The sequence below is a fragment of the Ursus arctos genome, unplaced genomic scaffold (assembly GCF_023065955.2).
Source record: "Ursus arctos isolate Adak ecotype North America unplaced genomic scaffold, UrsArc2.0 scaffold_8, whole genome shotgun sequence".
NCBI classification, from domain to species: Eukaryota; Metazoa; Chordata; class Mammalia; order Carnivora; family Ursidae; genus Ursus; species Ursus arctos.
The window spans coordinates 22,412,039-22,430,030 of record NW_026623100.1 but is presented as its reverse complement, the minus strand read 5'-3'; the positions used below and the strand labels follow the sequence as shown (position 1 = coordinate 22,430,030).

At 35.5% G+C, this 17,992-nt stretch overlaps 1 protein-coding gene across 5 annotated transcripts in view; it reads left to right on the top strand.

The window, feature by feature from the left end:
* The window catches only part of RTN4 (reticulon 4), a 68,978-nt gene that overhangs the window by 45,045 nt on the left and 5,941 nt on the right, over nucleotides 1-17,992 (top strand). For all 5 annotated transcript variants that reach the window (XM_026485793.4, XM_048222902.2, XM_026485809.4 and 2 more), the window contains 2 exons: nucleotides 8,352-8,559; nucleotides 12,829-12,967. In XM_026485793.4, the coding sequence (XP_026341578.1) occupies nucleotides 8,352-8,559; nucleotides 12,829-12,967 (347 nt within the window). The remainder of the gene's footprint in view (nucleotides 1-8,351; nucleotides 8,560-12,828; nucleotides 12,968-17,992) is intronic.

Genomic DNA, 17,992 nt, shown 5'->3' with positions numbered 1-17,992 from the left:
GAGGAACCATGAAACATTAATAAGCTTTTCTTGTACAAGCCCTTTGTGTTAATTTTGGTATCTCAAGAATAAAGAGACCATTAAATTCTTTACTCATAAACAGAACTAATAATTACAGAAGAACCCCAAGTCAGCATTATAGTGACCCTATATTTCTTATTTAATGATGTCCTTTATTTTAATTTGAAAATAGTATGTTTTAAATTTAAATGTTCCTGTTCCTAAGAATAATCCAGGCACTGTTGAGACAATGCAGCAAATATTAATGAAGCAGGTAATGGAAGTATAAAGATGAAAGGCATTCATCAGTTCTTCAGGGTGTAGTAAGAACAGACAAGCCTGTAAAACAATATTGACTGTTTTATAAGTCACCTGAAAGTGTTGCTATTTGTTACTGAATAAGTGTAGATATCTGAAAATAGTTTAAATAAAACTAATGTGAAATCCAAAGCACCGAAAAATTTTTTGAACAAATTAATTAGAATTAGCACATGTCTTCACCTGGCAAAAAGTATGCATTCATTCTAATCAACTAGTAATATTTATTGAAAGTTTATCTGGGGTTACGGTAGATAATAAGACAATATGCCTGTTGTGGTGTTTACAACCTAGTAGAGAAACATGTTAAAACAATTATTTTTAGTTTACTTTTAATTTTTTTTAGGTGTACGATTCATTGATTTTTAGTATATTCATAAAATTGTGCAACCATCATCATTATCTAATTTCAGGACATTTTTATCCATACCCCCCCCCCCCAACCCCATACCCATTAGCAGTCACTCCTCATCTCTACTCATCCCAGCCCCTGACAACCACTAATCTGCTTTCTGTCTCTTGTAGTCACCTAGACATCACACATAGAGAGAATCCTACAATGTGTGACCTTTTGTGTCTGGCTTCTTTCACTTAGCATCATGTTTTCAAGGTTTATGCATGTTGTAGCATGTTATCAGTGCTTCATTCCTTTTTATGGACCAGTAATATTTCATTGTATGGATATACTGTATTTTGTTCATCCATTCATCAATTTTTGAACATTTGGGTTGTTTCCTCTTTTTTGGTTGTTATGGATAATACTGCTATTAACAGAAGTTTTTGTGTGAATACTGGTTTTCTAGTCTTCTGGCTGGAAATGCCTAAGAGTAGAATTGCTATGTTATGTGGTAAATCTCTTAACTTTTTGAGGGATGGCCGTACTGTTTTTCACAGCGGCTGAATTTTACATTTCCATCAGCAATGTAAGAGGGTCCCAGTCTTTTCACTTCCTTCCAACACTTGCTGTTGTCCATCTTTTTAATATTAGCCATTCTAGTGCGTCTGAAGTGGTATCTGATGATGGTTTTGGTTTACATTTCTCTAATAACTAATGATGTTAAGCATCTTTTCATAGCTTATTGGCCATTTGTATACATTCTTTGGGGAAATGTCTATTCAAATCCTTTGCCCATTTTTAATTGCCTTATTTGTCTTTTTATTGTTGTTGTAAGAGTTTTTTTATATACTATGAATACAAATCCGTTATCAGATGTTTGATTTCTGAATATTTTCTCCCATTCCGTGGGCTGTCTTCTTAATCTTTTGATAGTGTTTTTTGAAGCACGAAGTTTTTCATTTTAATTTTGATGAGATCTGATTTTTTTTTCTTACCGAATGTGCTTTTGGTGTCTATCAAAGAAACTACTGCCTGATCTAAAGTCGTGAAGATGTGCACATATTTTTTTTTTCCTAAGAGTTTTATAGGTTAAGCTTTTCAGGTCTGTGATTCATTTTGAGTTAGTTTTTACATATGGTGGAAGATAGAGTAGTCCAACTTCATTTTTTTTTTTTTTTTTGCAATTGTATACCCTGTTGTCCCAGCACCATTTGTGAAAAATTTCCCCCCACTGAATTGTCTTGACGCTGTTGTTGAAATCAACTGACTGTGGATGTGTTTATTTCTGTACTGTTAATTTTTATTCCATTGATCTGTCATCCATCCTTGGGCAACTACCATACTGACTTCATGACTGTAGCTTTGTAGGAAGTTTTGGAAAAAGGAAGTGAGTTTTCCATGTTGTTCTTTTTCAAGATTGTTTTGGCTATTCTGAATACCTAGTGTTTTTCCATACAAAGTCTACAACTGGTTTGTCAATTTCTGTTTAAGGCAGCTAGGTTTTGATAGAAATAGTACTGTATGTAGATCAGTTTGAGGAGTATTACCATCTTAATAATAATGCCTTCTAATCCGTAAACATGAGATGTCTTTTCCATTTATTTAAGTCTTCTTTAATTTCTTTCAACAGTATTTTGTGGTTTTTAGTTTCTAAGTCTTGGGTTTTTTTTTTTCATTTTGTTTTTAAGTATTCTTTTTGATGTTATTGCAAGTGGAATTATTTTCTTAATCCATTTTCAGATTGTTCATTGCTTTTATAGAAATACAATTAATTTTTGTATATTAATTTATTCTGTCCTCAGCCTTTCTGGACTTGTTTATTCTAGTAGCTGTTTTGTGGATTCCTTAGGATTTTTATATACAATATCATGTTATCTGCAAAAAGAGATAGTTTAATTTCTTCCTTTAAAGTCAGGATATCTTTTATTTCTTTTTCTTGCCTAATCGCTCTACCTCATAGACAGTGTTGATTAGTGGACAGAGTGGTTATCTTTGTCTCGTTCCTGGTCTTAGGGGGAAAGCTTTGGTCTTTCACCATTAAATATGATGTTAGCTGTGGGTTTTTTGTCTACCCTTTGTCAGCCTGAAGACATTCTTCCTATTACTAGTTTGTTGAGAGTTTTTATAATGAAAGGATATTGGATTTTGTCAGATGCTTTTTCTGTGATTATTGCGATGATCGTGCAGCTTTTGACCATAATCCTATTAATATGGTATGTTACATTGACTGGTTTTCATATGTTGAGCCAACTTTGCATTTCTGAGATAAATACCGCTTGGCCATGGTGTATAACGCTTTTTATGTGTTGCTGGATCCAGTTTGCTAGTATTTTGTTGAGGGTTATTGTGTCTGTAATAATAAGGGATATTGGTTTGTAGTTTTCTTGTGATGTCTTTGCCTGATTTTGATAGCAAGATCGAACATCTAAATTAATTAATGGATATAAATCTCTTGATGAATATTAGAAGCAACAGCATTTGAATATATTTCTCAGGATTTTATTAAAACTTAATGAGTACTCCCCTCTAATTGAGAATAAACAATCCTGGAACTTCCAGAATTTCTTCATTAAAACCAATTTAAGGAATCTGAGAGACTAGAAATATTGGAGACTGTCAATTAAGGTGGCAACCCTGTTTACTAATATTTTTATAATGTAATATTTTTTCATCCTTGCAGCTTCATTTACAATCTTTTAAAAATTTCTTTACTCAAAAATACTGAAATCCTTCTGTATTTTGCACAACGACTCTAGTAACAGTGTAGATTGCCTCTCAGGCCTTCCTGTTTTGGCATATATTAATGTTGTCTTATGTATGACTTCCGTTACCTAGTTGTCTTGTCTCTCTTGGTTCTTCTTCCCTTTATTCCTCTTCAGTGCTTTAAGGTCTGTGGCTCTACCAGAGCATTCCTATGGCTTATTTCAACAAAGCTTTCAAGATAATCTGCTTTGAGTATTCTCGTACAGCTTTTGCATATGTTTATGTAATATGTGCAGCTTTCCTTTGTGATTCTCAGAGCTCTTCCATTTATTGAAAAGACCTTATTCTTAGGAATCATATGGTAGGTGGAAAGAAAGTAGTAGGCTAGGGTTTACTGTACCCTCATGTAGTTAAATTTATTTTAGGCTATAATCACTGAATACTATTGGACGTTATACATGGATATTCCCGTATCATCAACTTTGGGGAAATTGAGTTGGTTCAACTCAAAGTACCAGAGTTACTAACTGAGTTATATACTGTTAAAATTTTAATTATCACCTAGATCTAAATATTTATTAAGCTGGCATACATTATATTCTCCTCCCCATAGGAAAACCTATTGAGAAAACCAGGCTCGTGTTACAAGGCTCTTCAGCGGTATTGAACAGAAATGGAAAGGGGTGAATTTTTTTCAAGTATAATAGTACTTCATGTTTGCCATGAGGGAGGGCGGGAGACAATTTCAAATGGCACAGAAAGAAATGAAGAAGCAAGTTAAACTCATCTATTACCCCTACTACCCAGAGGTACAAACTGTGTTTACTAGATATCCTTTCAGACTTCATGGTTATCCTAAGTTGTTAAAGTTTTACTATATGAATCTTTTTGTAACATTTAGTTTTTATTTATCAATATGGACATGTTTCTTTGGTAGTAGAAATCTACATCACTATCCTTACTGGCTACATAGTGTTCTTTTGGATGGATATATTTTCCAGTTTTACTTAATTAGATTCACATGGCTTTTAAAAGATTTTTTTTCACAACTTGATTATTTATAGTTTTCAACTATGGGAAAATAGCTTCAGGTATATGGAATAGAGCTCTTTGCCTCCTTTTTGGATTTAACTGTAGGTTAAGTGTTCACATTAAAATTTGTGTCTCATTAATTAACCTATTTTGTTAGTTTTACCTTGACTTTCTTAGCCTTTGTGAATCATCTCACATATGGTGATTATCTGCTAACACTCTGCCTATTCATTACGCATGCAAATGTGTGACATTTTGAAGAACATTAACGGGCTGAACCTCCAATTTAGCATCATACGTGGGGCATATGAGTTTTATCAATAAGAGCCTGTGGTGAGACCCATGCTCTATCACTTACTAATTAAGTGATCCGAGTCCAGTCATATAAGAGCTGGTTCTTACTTTCTTTTCTGGAAGCCGGCCTCTTAGGGTTTCAATAATTGAAAGAGATAATGTTATATAGTCTATAAACAGTATTTGGCGCAATGTAAGTAGCTGGTAAATATTGACTCAGGAAGTAAATGGAGGTGTGGAGAATGTTGATCAGCAACCTGGAAAAGATTTCTGAAACATCTGTCAGGCTTAAAAGGTGTGTTACTTCTCAGTCTTTTTTTTTTTCTTTTTTCTTTTAAGCTTCTATCATACTGTGGCCATAATGGTATAGTTTATAATTGCTTGAAAAATTGTAGGAATATGAATTTTTGTTTTCCTAAGGTTTTAATAATATATGACACTTTAAAAAAGAAAGTGTTTTTCAGTAAGGTTCATTTCAAAAGACTGATATGATTTAAGTCCTTCTCCCCTCAAAAAATCTAGAACTAAAAAGGAAAGAGATATTTTAAAATTTATATTTGGCACAGATAATACAGCAATAAAATCTCATTAATACAGATCCACTGGTTGGGAATTTGAATGCAGGACTGATTGTGTATCTTTGTACTGACTGTGTTTTAGTTTCTGAAGGGGAAAGAAAAATCACTTATCTAATGCCCTGATTAGTGATGATAAAACTGAGATCCAGGGAAGTTGGGAGCCTCATGCAGAGTTGTACGATTGCAGGGCCAGTACTAGGTTGTGGGTCTCTTGTATCTCAGCCACTGGTAATGTCTTCTACCGTATCTATATACAAATCATAGACATTACAAATAATTCTTATCTAGTTACTGAAAGTGTCCAAACTGTAACTCTGACGTTAGGTAATTAGGTTAGTCGTTTATGTTGTACATCTCAAGTCTGAAGTAATTCCTTTTATAATCAGGTCTTAGTGAACGGTTTTTAATGATGGTAAGGAATAGTGAAGATATCTGCATTTATTTTGACTTATTACCAATAGTGATTTCGAAGGTTAGTAAATGTTTTGGAGCACTTTGAGAACCATACATTTTTATAAAGCAGCATTTGTTCATGTAAAAATGTGAGGTGTACTTTACTTGCTAATTCTTCTAGGTTATCAACTTCTTGTTCTGTATTAGTGAAAGATAAGTTTGAAAATCCTTTTCCACGTGGCTTCTAAAGTGACATGTTTATAACAGCAATACGATTTATTGCAAGTTAATCTTGAGATTGAAATTTTTTCTTTTTCTTTATATTTAATGCCTCGATAAGAATGGGGATAGTGACTCTGATGGTGTTCGTAACAACAACAAATAACAGCCCTGACATTTATTAAGAATTTATTATATGCTGTGCACTGTATTAAATGCATTATATTTGTTACTAATGAAAAATTTTGTTAATTCATTTTCTCACTTAATCCCAACAAGATCTCAGTAGGATCATTCCTATTTGCATACACATTCTATAGATGCAGAAACTGAGGTACAGAGAAATTTAGTGACTTGCTTGAGGTCACATAGCTGGTAAATTATGGAGCCAGCTGTGGAGTGTAGGTGATCCAACACCAGAATCTAAGTGCTTTGTTTGGGGCACAGGGGACCTCACAGGAAAGAATTATGTTACCGAGAGCAATCTTTATCATTGCTTCCCCCACCCTCTCAGGTACCCTGTTTAAAAAAACAAACAAAACTACATTAATGATGAGAACCATTGCTGGTAGAGACTCCTAATGAGGCCTGTATCTTTACATTTTCTAGATATACCCATTTTGTAGGACCCAGCTCAACTTCTGTCTTTTTCACAGTCTTTAAAGGTTTCCTCCAGTTTTTTTCTTTTTCTGAATTCTCATGATGGTGCAACAGTTATTTTATGATTTTTTTTGTCATTGTTTTTATGTGTCTTACTGTCTTCCTAGAATTGTAGAGTTTTAGAGTTGGACAGGGCTTTAAAGAAAAGTCCACATCCCCATTTTCGGGTTTTTCATTCTACTAGGTTGAGTTTCTTTGAATGGTATCAGCTCAATAAATGTTTGCTGAATGTCACAAGACTCTTAGCATTGCTTGCTGTCTCTTTCAGTGATGTTATTCATGATGTCATTTTAATAGCATAGATACACTGCTTCAAGTTCTGGTTATTTCTCAGTTGTGCTACTGTAGTTGTACAATAGTAGAAACTAGTTGAACAGAACAAAACTAAGGCAGATGTTTTAGGCAAGGTTGGAACGTACTTGAGATGGGGGAAAATGTGAATAAAGAATTGAAATCCAAGGTTGACCACAAAGTTGTAAATTATATAATGTTAAATTAATAGCATTTAAATCATATCATGGGGGAATAGAATAAGTGTTTCCTACACATAATAAATGTTGAGCCCCTGCTCTGTGTCAGACACTGTGACTGGCGTTTAAAATACCTTAATCAGTATTCATGATAAATACTAACAGGAATTGAGGGCTTCAAAATGATATCTAACATATTATATTTCACATACATAGTTTTCCCCATGGAAGTACCCCTAACAGTAAGGGAAACTTACATACTTTAGAGAACCTCAAGACCAAAGCAGCTCCTGGAAATGTGGTTTTTCTTTGTTACAGTCTTTATCTTAAAAATTAACAGGTATTTAAGATTGTACTCAAGAATATGCCCATATTTATGTTACTGTAAGATCCCCCCCATCACCCAGTTGTTGACAATCCAGAGAGAGACAAATTATGTTTAGCCTGTGAATTCAAGAACCCTTTGGCACACTGCAGAATTCTTTGTGTGTTGTACATAGCCCAACCTTAAGACCGCAGGCCTATGGTTATTTGATCCCCTCAGTGGCTCTGTCACCATAGGCCAAGAGCAAACTTGCTAAGTTTGGCTTTGTCTGACTCCTTGCTATTAATAAACATTATATAACAGTGTAACACATTTAGTTTATCTCTTTTTCTTTGACACCTACATTTTTATGGCATTGTATTTATCTGCTCTCAAAGAGAAGTAGCTTTTCAGGTAATCTAAAGGCTGTTTCCCTTTGTCTTTGGCTTTGTAGGAAATTTTGTTTTAATGATAGCCAGGTTAGGTTACAATTTCATTATGTTTCTCGAGGAGTGATCTCTTAAAAGCAGAGCTGTGGAACTCCTATGTGTAGTTTTTCATAGTTTTATTTCTTAACATTTTTTTGAATTAGTTATTTTTCTACAAATAAATATATTTTTACATCGTTGAAGTATCATTTTAGTCAGTGTGTATTAAGATTTTTTCCTATTATTTGTATTTATATCATGCAATGAACAAAGTTGAAAGCCCTCAAGATGATTTTTAAGAAAACTTGTTTTGGATTGTAAGTCTGCTCTACTGGGTCTGAGAGATTGAACAATATGTATAGCCAGACTGATTTGGACATGAAACAGATTTGCACGAGGAAAATTTATGGTAAATAGATGCGGATATGATACTAATTTACAACTTAGAATGGGTTTCAAATGCAGCTTACAAAGTTAATCTTTTTCTAACACTTTAGATTTTGCTTTTACTTTAGAAATCTTTTTGTTTTTGTAGGTGGAGCAAATATAAATGTGCCAAATCCAAATGGATAAAATCATGTTCTAATTTCAGATTTCTTCTTTTTTAATTTTTAGTTGTTGACCTCCTCTACTGGAGAGACATTAAGAAGACTGGAGTAGTGTTTGGTGCCAGCTTATTCCTGCTGCTTTCATTGACAGTATTCAGCATTGTGAGTGTAACGGCCTACATTGTCTTGGCCCTGCTCTCTGTGACTATCAGCTTTAGGATATATAAGGGTGTGATCCAAGCTATCCAGAAGTCAGATGAAGGCCACCCATTCAGGTGAGATGTCTGGAAAACAAGGCACGTGTTGGCAACGCTATAAACAGGATTAGTATTAAGACTTCATTCTGTAGAGTTACAGGCATGCATCTTTTACTGCTTAAAGATTTTTGCTAAAAAGCTATAGCAAAAGCATCTGCTTTTGAGATTTTTGAGACTTAAGGTCATTTCATGGGCTCATGATGGAAAATACTGGGTTTACTGGGTTTGTGTGTCGTTAGCCTAACTCTACTACGTGTTAGTAATGTTTATTAGAACTAGGTATTGGTTATCTCATTTTACTTTAATGGGACCTATGTCTTTTTAACATGGTTAAGATTGGTGAATGTTCTGTTTTCTTTATTGCTTGCTTTTTATGCTGATATTTGAAATACCTTTCTTACCACTAGTATGTGCATGTTTTTCTGTAATGCTATCTTGTCGTGCCTCTGTGTACTCTCGCCCTTCCTTCTCTGTCTAGTTTCTTCTTCTTGTTTCCTAAGGCATACTTTTGTATTGTCTCGTTATCCTTTGACGAGCGTCTATATGGCCACTCCTCAGTCTCCAGACGATCATCTTCTGCCCTTACTTTTACGAGTACACGCACATCATATATCTAATTGGTAATGGGACATACCGCAGTTAGGGTCTTCTGCCCTGACTTCAGACTCAGCATGTATTTTCCCCAGTTTTAAAAAATGGAGATATAATTCATGTTTTATAAAATTCATGTTTTTATAAAATTCATGGTTTTTAGTATGTTCTCAGAATTGTACGATCATCATCGTCTAACTCCACGTAGTCTCATCACAGCAAAAAGACATTTCCTACCCAATGCTTGTTATTTCCCACCCAGCCCCTGACAACCACTAACTTATCATGTCTGTAAATGAACGTTTTTTTCTCAGACTTACCAATTTCTATCAGTAACGCCACTACTATCCTCATTTCAGGCTCCCAATTTTGATGTTATCTTTGTTTCCATCTCACGTAAGGAAGATAACTAAGTTGGGTTGTTTTCTCCTGCTTCCTCAGTGTAAACCACAAGTCCATAAACTATAGCCAGGGGCAAAATCCAGTCTGCTGCCTGCTTTTGTAAATAAAGTTTTATTAGAACACAGGCATACTCAGTCATTTAGCTGTTTTCATCATGCTGTAATAGCAGAGTTAAGTAGTTGTGACAGAGACTATATGGACTTCAAAGCCTAAAATGCTTTCTCTTCGCCCTTTACAGAAAAAGTTTGTCTACTCTGGCTGGACTTCACTTGTTACCAAATTGGGTTCTGGTTACCTTGGTTTACTTCAGCTTTTATAGGTGTTGTCATATTTTCCTCAGACATTACTTTTAGTATATTTTTAGGCATATGGGCTTTCTGTTCACTATAGAATCAAGTCCAAATATCTTTATCTTGTCTTTCATTCATCCCTTCTAGGGTTTTGTGCCCATTCACGCTGCCTTTTTAGCTTCTCAGATGACCTAATCTATTATACATTTTATTTAGTTCTATGTTTGATTTCAAGATGTAACTTTTTGAAGAAGGTTTCCCTAACACTGGCTCCAAATGATCTGAGGATTCATTTCCGGTTGCACTAAGTATGGCTTTGAAATGTTCTCTAATTATTTTGTATATAGACATTTTTTTTTCTTAAATAGATTTTGAATATTTTAAAACTGCTTTGGTAAGGCGAGTATCTGTGTGGGCATGAATGAGTATGTAACTACCGAGAACATTAGCTAGTTGATATTAATGGGTAAGTGTAAACTGACTTTCACACTTTACAGGAAGAGAGCTACTAAATTATTTTGCTTATTGTGAAGATTGGTTATTTGTTTTGCTCTAGCTCTCTCTTCATATTGATGAAGTAATGATGCTACATAAGTTTGGGAGGGAGACCAACATTTATGAATGGCTCTGTATGTCCTTGGCCTTTTACGTACAGACTTATTTTCGTAACAACTCAATGAGACAGATGGTATTATTCCATTCCACAGAGAGGGAAACATACTTGCAGTTCAGTAACTTGAAATTGTGGCTTCAGAATGGCAGACCTATATCATGCCAAAATCATAGAGGAATATGATTTTTAATTAGATATATTGAAATATATAAAAATATTGTCAAGCTGAAACTTCTAAATTATCCAAACAATAAATTTTAGACATTTTTTTTATTTTAAAGAAAACATTGAGAAAAAAAATCTAGTGATTCTCTTATTCCTTATTTCTTGAGAAACACTTTATCTTTCATTCAGAGGCCTTTTTAAGAGTTATTATAAACTCAGTCAGCATGGCAGTTTTACCCTGTTGGATAGTTTTTCCAAGTTCTCCCAGTCACACTACTAATGGTGGTACCGTACAGTCTACCTAACACCTCTGGTCACTGGAAAAAAGTGCTGGCAGTGCTGGCATCGCATTGATATCACATACGTGCCAGTTGAATGAATGCAAATATCCCCAGGAGTTTATTGATGGAGAGTGCCACTTGTGCCTGCTGGCCAGGCGTCTTGTCTTCAGCAAGAACAAAAGCAGTGGTATAAAGCAGCAGAATACCAACTTAAAGTTATGTCAGCTCTGTTTCTCAAAGCTGCACAAATAAATTATTGCTGATTTAAGAGTAGATGTGACTCTTTGATCTTTTTTTAACTTGGTAATAACTTGATATGTGCTGGTTAATCAATAATAATTGTCTTAGTGCTGCGCCTTCACAGTAAAGATACATTCCTGGTCTTTAACAGTTTGTACTTTCGTAGGAAAGATATGCAGGTATACACATGTCCATGTTCCAGGACTGGATATGGTCAATGCTATAATAATACTACAACAGAAAGCATTGTTAGAATTGCATAATAGGGTCTCAGGGAAGAAAGAGCCAGGAGGTTCATATGTGGGTGGGAGTTGAGATGGGCTGAGAGGATATGCTATTACTACAGAGGTGAGAGGAGAGCATTGTGGATTGGGAAAACAGTATGATGAACAAAGGCAGTAAGATTAAAAAATGTTTGATGAATGGCTCATATTTGGCTTGAGTAGTGAGAAGTCAGGTTGGAAAGATTGTGGAGGGCTCTGGTGGAAAAGTTGGAACCATAGAATCACAGAATGTTTGAGCCTGAAGAGATTTAAGAAGGCCTGTTTCTCTAATTTTATGGAGTGGGAACCATGACCCTGAGAAGTCAAATGACTGCGGGGTTGCACAGCTAGGTAGTAGCAGGTCTTCTAACTCCTACCTGGGTTCAGTCTAAGTAGCACTATCTCGGATAGCTTAAATAAAACTAATGTGGCATTGGCTGAAGGAATGGATTAGGATGCAGACAGACTGGCGATTGGTTTGGAGACAGAGTGTTCCAGTTTTTAAACAATGAATACTCAAACTCAAGAGATAGCATAGTAAGTAAAAATGAAGAGACATATTTGGGACATATTACAGAAAGTAAACTATGGGACAGGGAGTTATGAGAGGGCTGTTCTTTCCAGTATGAGTAACTAGTGTCCACCAATATCGGGGAGTGATGGAGAGACACTAGGTTATAAGGAGCTACTTCCAAAGATAAAAAAGTATGCTTAGTATTTCTGGGTTGGTTCTACTCTACCAAGATAAAATGGCTTCTTTGAAACAGTAACTGATGAAACAGTTCCTTGCATTCCTGCAGATGACTTTTCTTCTTCATTACAGTTGTTTCCTTAAATAGAACGATTCCAGCTGTCTTAGTATAGATTAGTGCATCTACATGGACGGTAACTTTTATGTTTTACTAACATTAGCCCTGTACTTTTGGCAGCCATTTCACAGTCTGGGCCTTGACACATTGGGCAGTTTCCCCTAAAAGTTAGGCTGAGAGATTGTAGTATTGGGGAACAAATAGGATCTTTGTTAGGAAAATCTGATGCGACAGCATGTCAACTTGAAGAAAAAAAACCAAATGCATAATAAACTACCATTTAGTGAGTGCTTCTTTGTGCCTGCTTGTATTAAGCACTCTACTCATTGTGAATCCTCATCATGGTCACTTGGCAAAGTTACACAGACAAGTAAGTAGCAGAGCTTGAGATTCAAGACCAGATCAATCTGACTTCAAAGCAAATGATTTTTTCTGTGCTCATCAGCCGACCATGTGCATGTCAATGAAATATGCATTGATTGGTGAATTTTTACATTGTGCTTAATTTGGAAACAGTAGGTTTTTATAGTAAAATATTTTACTAATGTCTTCTTTTACAGATACATAATTGCTGATTGACAGACACCCAGGACAGTCACTCTGATCAGTGACAGGATGTGTTTTGTTTTCCAGGGCATATTTGGAATCGGAAGTCGCTATATCTGAGGAGTTGGTTCAGAAATACAGTAATTCTGCTCTTGGTCATGTGAACTGCACAATAAAAGAACTCAGACGCCTCTTTTTAGTTGATGATTTAGTTGATTCTCTGAAGGTAAGCTTATTTGCTTTTCATTTTTGATATACCCATAATTTAATATCAAAAGAATGGAGTATAAAACTCTCCTTTTCTATATTAAAGGAAGTGACAGAGATGTAGTGAAATGTTACTGTAAATTTATGTGTCAAAAATCAGAATTCCATCAAATATTTAAAATGGAGGAAAGTACTATTCCTTTTTAAAGGAAAATAAGTTATAAAGTCATTCTTTTGCAGATCACAAAGAGTAGAAGTCAGAAGATTATACACTTATCATCATGATCACTGAGTCATGTATAGAATTGTTGAAACTACTGTATACCTGAAACTAATGTAACACTGTATGTTAACTATACTGGAATTAAAAACTAAATTTTAAAAAATGCAACAAAAAGGAAAAAGTGAGAGAATTAAAGGGAATTTTCAGTGTAGGAATGAAGATTACCTAACAGTTGATACTAGGTGTGATTTAATCTGTTTGCCTTTCTTTTAGGGTCTGGTACTAATTTCTTAGCTTATGTTTGATTCATTTACACACATAAGCTATTTTATATCTTAGACTCTTTCTTAGAATTTTTATTCTGGAAAAGCCTTAATACTTGGAAACACCTCAACTCATCTTCAGTTGGTAATTGTTGGCAGTCTTTCTTCAGTCTTTGGATCTTGCTAGAGCAGCTGTTAGGGTCTTACCTTGCAAATAAATTTCCCCGAAGTTCACTGACTCAAAGCAAGCACTAAACCAACTTCTAACATGAGCTCCGAGCACCGGGACTTTAGCTCTTTACATAGAACTTACCATTTGTGTTTCGTGTGTCATTGCCTGTGACTCTGCTTCAGACAGACTCATTTCCAGTCTGAGCCTGGGTAGAAACGTACTATGGTAGTACTTAGAATTTTTTGTTCACGAGAGCTCTGTACTAGTTTGCATAGGGATATCCTAGCATATGATGATGGGGCCTTTAAACTCAGTGAAGCAATTTCTGAACTGGTCAGGATACATTTAAATGCTCAATGCTTTTAACAAACATTTTAGCCTTAATAAGCTGGTAGATGGGTATTGCTGTCAGCTGTGTCCTTCTCTCAGCTTACAACCCAGAATCTCAGTTACTTATAAATAACATTAATGGAAAATAATTTAGGGGGCGCCTGGGGGGCTCAGTCAGTTAAGCGTCTGCCTCCAGCTTAGGTCATGACCCCAGAGTCCTGGGATCGAGCGCCACGTTGGGCTTCCTGCCCAGTGGGGAGCCTGCTTCTTCCTCTCCCTTTCCTCTGCCCTCTCATGCTCGCTCACTCTCTCTCACATAAGCAAATAAAATCTTAAAAAAAAAAAAGAAACTTTAGTTTCCTTTTATTAATATCTTTTTCTTGTAAAGAGTGCTTGCGTTTAGTGACATCTGTAGTAGCTCTTTGAAAATATGCCAGTCTGTAAATAACAGATCGTAGCTATGTTATTTGGGATGTTTGATTAGTTTCAAAGGGAACAAATAAAAATACTGTGGAGTAAATGAAATAGAACCTTGTACATACGGGTGCTAGAAGAACCGGTCCCTGTTCACTGAAGTGGTATTTGCTGTATTATAGCTTGACAGCTGGGGTAGAACATGTGTGAAAAATCATCGAGAAGACACTAGTACAGTTTTAGATGAAGCGTTCGTGGGTGGGAATTGGTTGAGAAGACACACTATAAATAGTGATAGAGCTTCAAACAGCAAAGGGCCATCTCTGAATTTAGCAGTCAAAAATTGCTGGGTTGGGGGCGACTTCAAACAAAAGCATCATGAAGCTTGATAGAGCAGAGTCATTATTTTCATAGACTTAATAAAAATTGCAACTGATATAGGCCCAAAGTCATCCTTCATGTTTGCACAGTGAAGCCATGCAGGCGGCTCAGTGTGTCTGTAATACTCTTCTTGAGAGCAGAGGCGTCTTGAAGAAATTTGTTTAAAAACAAAACAAATTGATCTGGGAATGATTTGTTATGTTCCCGTTTTTACAGGTTTTAGTTGAAAGTCTCCCCATGTCTTTAGTAAAAAAAAAAAAAAAAAAAAAAACCACACAAAAAACCCTTTTTTGTTCTTTCAGATTTTATCATCCTGTATACACAGTCCTGTGTGTACACAGTTACATGTGGCAATACTTGGCAAGGACTAGATCATGAAAATGTTAGAGAACTAGGCCTGATTAAATACTCTATAAATAGCTTTTAAATCTGTTTTGCACAGATACTTGAAAAAAGGATGAGGAAGTTTTATGAATAAATTACTCCTCTAAGATGAAGAATTTCATTTCGCTGTTAAATCTCAATTTTTAATTTCTTTTGAAAATTACCTTAGATGCTCAGGGTTTTTTTTTTAAAGCAGGTATGTTATTCATGATGAAACTAGCATAAATTAGAAAAACTGAACTTGGTTTTTGCCTTGAGTAGCTTTGATATCTGTGACTTTTGAGTAACAGATGTAGCACTTAATGAGGCAGATTTACTTCCTGAAACACTTTATTTTTATGAAATTTTCTTATTTTTTAAAAACAAACATCCTTTCTTCTTAATATTGGGGGAAGAAAGACTTGCATTAGAATTATATTTGACTACTCTGTCTCCTTATGGATTAGCAGTACTTTTGAAAAGAAAACTTATTTGAATGCTTTTCCTGAGTAGTGTTTTTCCCAGAGCTCAGGGAAAGCTGCTTGGTGACTTCCGCACGTGGTGGTTCTTTCGGGGCTCCAGATAAGTAACAGGTGCTTCGGCATATTAACACATAGAATGAACTTTGCATTTAGGTCTCAAAATCTGTGGAAGCCGAATAAGGCCGGCTGTGTCTTTTTCTCCCTATGCAGTGGTGATGGTGTGAAGCGCTTGGTAATTCAGTCGCGCATCCTGATAAGATACACAGAGCGTCTTCCTTGAGAAACCTGGTAGTTCTGTTGCTTGGGAGACTTTAGTTAAACCTTTTCTTTTTTCTTTCTTTTTGTTTTCTGTCCTGGGCTACTGAGGGTACCTCCAAAGGCAATACACTTTCTTTTTTACCTTTTGACCCCCTTTCATTAAAATTAAATCTTAAGGTCATTGTGCCTGAGTAGTACTGATTCCATCTGTGTCTCCAGTGGATAAGGGTACTGCAGAAACACAGGGCACTTGCTTAAAATGTCTCATTGAAAAAAGCTAACAAAAATCTTAACACTCTTGACTCTTCAGAAAAATGACTTAGTATTCCCTTTCTATAGATAGTTCCTTAAGCATTTACCACTCTTATTCCCCCCGGTTTTTGTATATACAGTGTTGTGTTCTTTTTTTTTTTTTTAAGAAAATGATTTCCTTCTGACTTCTTTTACTTTTTGCCTTTTAGCCACAGCAGCCAGCAGAGCAATAGATTCTCTCTCCCTAAAGCAAGCAAAAAAAAGATTTTTTTCAGTTTGTTCTTTACTTTCTCAATGTAAAGAAGAAATCGGTTTGCCCTTTTAGACTGATTTATTTCCTTATATTTAGAGTCTCAATCTGTTGAAAGTTTGCTAATAAATAGCCCTGGTGTCTCCAGTTTCCAGATGAATTTGTTAAATAACACTGAATTTTAAAAACTTACAATAACGAGCTTCTAACTGGAATTACTTTGATTTTGTATGATTCGTCATTAGGAAAATGGATAACACCCTAAATCAAGAAAATGCAGTGGAGTCTTGTAAGTTTGTAAATGTAGAAAACACATGGTATCAAGTTCTGTGGTGTATTTAAAATAATAGCTTTTAAACAAAAATTTGAAAGAGGTTTCTGTATAACTCACGGTCTTCATAAATTTGGTGGCCTCACATTTATATAAGCTGCATTTCTAGATTCTGGGTCACGGTTACCACTACTTCTATTTGAAACCTTCTTCCTCAGAAAGTGAAAATTTTAGAGCCACTATTCTTAGCCTGTGAAACTCTTTCTTCTTGCTCAGTACTTTTTTTTTTTATAGTAATTTTAAAAAATCACATAAAGTGATTTAAAAAAATAAATAACCGAACTCCAAGGTTCCTGAGGCATCAGGCCTGCGGAAAAAGCCATGATGTAGCGTGATGTTTATTGCTCTGTCTGGCCTAAGTCTCCTTTTGGTGATTGACTTGGACAAATAAGACATGTTTTACAGATTTCTCCTTTTAAATTCTTAAGAGCTCCATTTGTTTTGCTCCTTTGCAATTAACGACAAGCTCCTAAGCCCTAGGAAAGATTCAGGTGTCCACAGATGGAGCAACGATGCATTTCCCGAAAGATTAATTTTAGTCAGATATGGGCAGAAGCACTGACAAAATAGTTCTAATTCCATTCGGTAGAACTTATTTCAAATATTAGTATAAAATTTCACTGCAGCCCAGTGTTTTGTCTAATCCTCAGGATTTGTTTTAAAGGTTCTATTTCTTAAAGTGGGTTTGTTCCACTGAGTGCCAGACATCAGGTGGGGGGAGGAGAATGAAGGAATGGAGAGGAAAGGAAAGGTGAAGAAAGGAAAGGAGGAGTGTCCTCTAGGAAAATTAAGTTGCAAAAGCCATGTTATAGAGCCTTTTCTTGGAGAGTCTGGTGTACTTTGTTAGTCTCTGAGAAGTCAGAAAGAGGCAGGATAACTTTATTTAACCCACTGATATCTGTTAACCTTGTTTTAAATAATACCCATGAGTAGCAGAAAACTAGTATACTGTAGTTGAGCATATTTAGACCCCTAGTTAAGGTTTCTGTTTCTGTGATTGATCTTCTGTGTAAGGGATCTTTGATAGGGTTCATTTTAAAACAGTGGTTCTCTGTCTTGGCTGCACACTGGATCCATCTAATAACTGTAAAGGGGGAAAGAGAAGGAAGGAGGGGGGTCCCTTCTCCTAAAATTGTGATTTAACTTTTCTGGGGATACTGCCAGGAGAGTCACTGTTTTTAAAAGTTGTGGCATTAAGCTATAAACCCCAGGCTATAGTTTTCCCCCCGACTCCCACCTCCCACTCACCACCACCCCCACTGTAAAAGAAAGGCATATGACAGTCCCTGCTGGGCTCAGCTTGGAGCTTCTTGAATAAGGCTCCA